The sequence below is a fragment of the Juglans microcarpa x Juglans regia genome, chromosome 6D (assembly GCF_004785595.1).
Source record: "Juglans microcarpa x Juglans regia isolate MS1-56 chromosome 6D, Jm3101_v1.0, whole genome shotgun sequence".
Taxonomy (NCBI): domain Eukaryota; kingdom Viridiplantae; phylum Streptophyta; class Magnoliopsida; order Fagales; family Juglandaceae; genus Juglans; species Juglans microcarpa x Juglans regia.
The window spans coordinates 20,763,021-20,768,726 of record NC_054604.1 but is presented as its reverse complement, the minus strand read 5'-3'; the positions used below and the strand labels follow the sequence as shown (position 1 = coordinate 20,768,726).

Sequence of the window (5,706 nt, the reverse complement as noted above, 5' to 3'; positions counted from 1 at the left end):
AGCATGTATAGTACTACTACTTTATAAAATGCTTGCTTATAAAACTGAAAAAATAAGCCCACCAAGAATATATAATAGTCTTCGTCGAAAAAGAAGAATTTCGTTAAAAAAAAACATAAGAATATAGGAAAACGTATATACGTGTGTAGTTTTGATATATTTTAATTTAGGGTTGGAAGAAAATGTCACTTTTACATATGGCGTTAAATTCCGTCTACCATTTCTCCTTAATTATTGATATTCCATGGCTTCCGATTCCGGACTTTGTTTGGATTACAAGTAATATTTAAGAAATGTTTGATTTAGATTTATACAAAGATATTTTTATAAAAATAAACTTACAAACTGACGTCTCAAGTTTGAATAGTCTCGGGTCTTTAAAATAGACCTAAATTAATTTTTAGAGAATGAACCAACCATCACCATGACACCACCATACAGTTTAGTAGTCAGGACTGCGACAGTCCCACTTGCTTTCATTAATCTAGGTATTTTAGTGTGGAACTGCAAGAAGCAATAGAAAATTCTCTAGTACTAGACAATTAATAAACAAGAAGCTGCTAGTTCCTTTCTTTTTTCTATCTAAACATAAAAACAATTTCCTTTATATAGTTTCACATAGACGAGACATGATATGGTAATCATAGTCAAAAGTTCTTAAGAAATATGCAAGAACATTAAAGATCCAGAAAAATATTTATAACCCAAAAATAGAGGAGAATTTCTATTTTTGGCACTCTAGTACTCCATTTGCTTTCTGCTCATTTTAGGGCAAAACTTGCATAATGGCTTGAATCAGTAACATCCAACGACTGCCATTATGCTGCATAAATGTCTGTACCCATGGTCACCCTGGAAAGATGAATCAAAGAGTGAGGAAAGAGAGAGGGGAGATGCCAATAATGGGAGACACGGGAAGAAATTTCCATAAAAAAACAATAACTAAGAGTTAGTGTCAGAGACTCAGAATAATCTCAAGAGAAAAAGGTGGGGGGGGGGGTCCCACAATGGAGCAGGGTAGGCCTACATTACAGGGCCTTGGTAAACAGGGGACATCCTCGTCGATGCATCTCTGCTATATATTTATGTGCTCTCCCCAGTTCACTTTAGGAAGCCAAGTTAAAAGGAAGTCCTTAACTTCTCTCTGCTTCCCCCAATCATCATCCTCTCACCACTGCCATCATCACCAAAACGCAGCAGCAACTTAATTTTTGGCCTTGCCTTGCTGCAGCCTCAACTGCATGGAGCCTAAACCAGAATTTCGTGACAGCGAACCTGTGGACAATAATCTGCCTACAGAGATGTCGGAACCCCAGAACACCACTGTCCTTGCCTACCCTGTACGAGCAAATTCTCAGTCTGTTTACCAACTCACGTCCTTGTATCCTATAACTTTAAAGGTCATTATCTCTCTCTCTCTCTCCCAAAGCAAGAACATATATTTTGTTTAACATCGAGTATTGTTTATGCATAAACAATATTCATGAATTACACTGGTTAATGTTTCTTTTGGTATAATGATTGTCCTCTCTTTAATATAATAAATTAGAACTTTTGCGCAAAGTTTCATGTTTCTTTTCCGTGTTTCTTTCCACAGTTTGAAGAGGTGGTGTACAAAGTCAAACTGGAGCAGAAAGGATTATGCTGGGGTACATGGAGCAGCAGTGAAAAAACCATACTGAATGGATTAACAGGCATGGTTTCCCCAGGAGAGATACTAGCGATGTTAGGGCCATCCGGGAGTGGCAAAACCACCCTTCTTACAGCCCTTGGAGGCCGTCTAAATGGCAAGCTGTCCGGAAAGATCACATACAATGCTCAGCCTTTTTCTGGTACCATAAAGAGAAGAACAGGATTTGTGGCTCAGGACGATGTTTTGTACCCACATCTCACTGTGACCGAAACCCTTCTTTTCACCGCACTCCTAAGGCTACCCACTAGCTTGACTAAGGATGACAAAGCCCAGCATGTGGAGAGAGTGATCACCGAGCTGGGATTGAATAGGTGCCGCAACAGCATGATTGGGGGCCCACTTTTTAGAGGTATATCAGGAGGAGAAAAGAAGAGGGTGAGTATTGGTCAGGAAATGCTAATCAATCCAAGCTTGCTTCTGCTAGACGAGCCAACCTCAGGTTTGGACTCGACCACGGCTCAAAGGATCATGACCACAGTCAAAAGGCTTGCCAGTGGGGGTCGAACCGTGGTCACCACCATTCACCAGCCCTCGAGCAGGCTCTACCACATGTTCGACAAGGTCATCTTGCTCTCTGAGGGCTTCCCCATCTATTATGGTCCTGCTTCAGAAACCTTGGGATATTTTTCCTCAATCGGCTATTCCACATCCATGACCATCAATCCAGCTGATCTTTTGCTTGATCTTGCTAATGGTAATTTCCAACTTCTTTAAGAATTTGGTTTTGTGAAAGGGACTTCCTTTTCTTCTATTGAATTTCTATTTGGCATCTTTCAACCCAGATGGATGTGTCACTTGGAGTGCTAGTACTGATAGTGGAGATAAAAGTCGACTGTTTAATGAATTAAACACGAATATTAATATTCTACATCCTCCCATTTTAGCACATGATACGTATAAGTATATGTATCATTATCTTCATATACGTAGTCACGTGCACACACGAACATGATTATCAATTCTTTTTTTTCACTTCAAATGGTGACTTTGGTCTAGGATCTAACATGTTTGCAGCTTGTTGACTTTGTGGCTTTGAATAATGTGAACGAAAGAAAAAAGTATGCGATGTCATGACCATTGAGGTAAATTTGAAAAATTGCAGGAATTTCTCCCGATTCCAAGCAATCAACCGAGCAAGTTGAGAACATGGAAGAAGAACAGAAGTTGGTCAAGGAAGCTCTGATTTCAGCCTATGACAAGAACACGAGGCTGAAGACTGAGCTTTGCAGTTTCGATGTCAACAACTACAACTATACAAAAGATGGCTGTAAAAGTAAATCTTCTCTCTTTTCCCTCTTATAGCGGCAATATATTTGATCATTAATTTTTCCTAACCCAACCTCATGCAGGAGCAAGTAGATGATCACAATCGGCTGCAAATGTTCATTATTTTTCTTCTCTTCTGCTACTTTAGTTTGGCTAATGCGAAGTATTGACTTCTGGTAATGAACAGGACATGACTTCAAATCAGAGCAATGGTGTACAAGCTGGTGGCATCAGTTCAAGGTGCTGCTTCAGAGGGGACTGAGGGAGAGGAGGTTTGAAGCCTTCAACAGGTTAAGGATTTTCCAAGTTATAAGTGTGGCCGTGCTTGGTGGACTCTTATGGCTGGACACGCCACCATCTCACATTGAAGACCGTGTAAGAATCTCTCCTAGTTTCAATTAGTCAAAATTCTGTTGCACATGTACAAATTGAAGTTTGTGTCTTCAATTCATGTCAAAATTCTCATATTTTCTAACAAATTTACCTCCTCCAATAATTTTCTCCTCTAATCCTAAAAAAGTTTTGGGGAGATCTCGCCGTACTTGAACATGGTTATTGGATAAATTTACCATGATATATATATTGAGATAGTAGTTTTTATCTTAAATTATTTTCCTTATAGGCTCTAAACAAGGTTTGCATTCTGACTGCAGATCGCTTTGCTCTTCTTCTTCTCTGTGTTCTGGGGTTTCTACCCTCTCTACAACGCAGTTTTCACATTTCCCCAAGAGAGAAGAATGCTAGTCAAGGAAAGATCATCGGGAATGTACCGCCTTTCATCCTACTTCCTAGCCAGAACAGTTGGAGACCTGCCGCTGGAGCTTGCACTCCCAACAGCCTTCGTTTTCATTATCTACTGGATGGGTGGGCTTAAACCCAATGCCATGACTTTCATCCTTTCACTGCTTGTTGTTCTCTACAGTGTCCTTGTGTCCCAAAGTCTTGGCTTAGCCATCGGTGCAATTCTCATGGACGTAAAACAAGCAACTACTTTAGCTTCTGTTACAACCCTTGTTTTCCTGATAGCAGGAGGATACTATATTCAGCAGATTCCTCCATTCATAGTCTGGCTTAAGTACTTGAGCTATAGCTACTACTGTTACAAACTACTTCTTGGGGTTCAATACAAAGAGGACGATTATTATGAGTGCTCAAAAGGAGTGCTGTGTCGAGTTGGAGATTTCCCTGCAGTCAAATCAATGGGTCTGAGCCATTTATGGGTAGACGTGGCCATCATGGCCCTAATGCTGGTGGGTTATCGACTTGTTGCTTATTTGGCACTGCATAGAGTGCAGTTTAGGTAGAAATTTCTCAGCAGAGGACGTTCCCTATTTCATCCAGCAAGTGTTCTGATCTTCTCCTTCTTTCTTCTTCTTCTCAACTGAGGGAATAATATTCTGTTTAGATAGATCATGATCATCATCATGTTGTGAAGTTTTGATCAATCTCCCTCTGATCAACAGTCTGGCTGTATTATTAGCCTGCCCTTTTCGTTATAACTCAGAGACCAATAGTACTAACTCTTAAGCTGCTTTAATTTAAGAATAAATTTCTGTCTTTTCTGAATAAAGTGTTCATCAATATGCTATCTGACAAGAGGAGATCAGGAAATCAAATGAAAAAGTGTAACATGTTCATTTCGGTTTTCAGGAAAGGTTAAAAGATGACGTCCGGACTCCGGACCTTGAAGCTCTAATCAGTAGTACTCTTTTGCTGAAGTCAATTATAAATACTTGTGGGGCGTTCTTACCAAACAAAAAACGTACTCTTGTTTAGTTAATGGATTCCTGCAAGTGCATCAATACAAAGAGAAAAACACTCAGGCAGGGATCATTAAAAGTTCGGAATTCCTAAGGCAAATGAGACCATTTTTAGCATCCTCAATCCAAAACGAAAAGGATCAAAACTACCTACTTTTCTGTTCTTTTCTTTTCAGTTCATGTTTGGATTAAATCCCATTTTCGTTATAACAAAAGCAAGATCAGGTGATGAAAGCAACATACCATAGAAAGAATAGACTACCAAAATCATATAATTCTCACCACAATAATTCCCAATGCGCAAAGTTATTCACAACCAGTAGCAGAATTTGTGAAGGGGAATTAGCCAGCAGAGAACAACGAGAGGAGGGAGGCCCACTTTCACGTACGTGGACATCACCCGGGTCGAAAGGCCACTGAAGTTGGGTAGAGACCCATGCAGAGAAGAAATAAAAGCCGAAATCCTTGTCATTTCCTACTTGAGTACAATGCACTATCCCTTCCACGCCAACATTTATCTCCAAGAATATTAATATATAGCAAAGAACAAAAATCTGCATTCTGTCCCGTCCTTTTCTTCTTTGATTTTCTAGAAGTTGTGGCTTTTATTTAAGTATTAAAAAGGTGTGACAAGGCTGATGATCATTAGGTCAGAAATTCAAATGATAAACCAGAAGAAACTAAGCAAGCAGTGCTTCTAACACTGAAAAGATCAGCTTTTGACCACATTGGAAATAATTTAACTAAAATAATTTTTCAGTCCCTGAAAAATAACTTTCTAAGGTTTTTAATTAATTAAAAACAAACGAAAATCACAAAAAATAAAAATAAATAAATAAATAAATAAATTGGGGTGGCATTAATATGTGACACATTTCGTAAACCAAACTGGAACAATACTAGGACACAAAATTAGCAGCATATGGTTTTGATATAAATGGGTTTAGTCAAAATAGGTTGACCCATTAAGACACGATTAATAAACAG

At 39.0% G+C, this 5,706-nt stretch overlaps 1 protein-coding gene across 1 annotated transcript; it reads left to right on the top strand.

The window, feature by feature from the left end:
• The first annotated feature begins 1,099 nt into the window (after positions 1-1,099).
• Positions 1,100-4,493, top strand: LOC121235686 (ABC transporter G family member 14-like). The gene is made up of 5 exons (XM_041132052.1): positions 1,100-1,400; positions 1,598-2,387; positions 2,796-2,966; positions 3,147-3,334; positions 3,613-4,493. Exons 1-5 carry the CDS (start codon positions 1,242-1,244, stop codon positions 4,261-4,263), a joined length of 1,959 nt encoding a protein of 652 aa, XP_040987986.1. The 5' UTR covers positions 1,100-1,241; the 3' UTR covers positions 4,264-4,493.
• Positions 4,494-5,706: the final 1,213 nt, after the last annotated feature.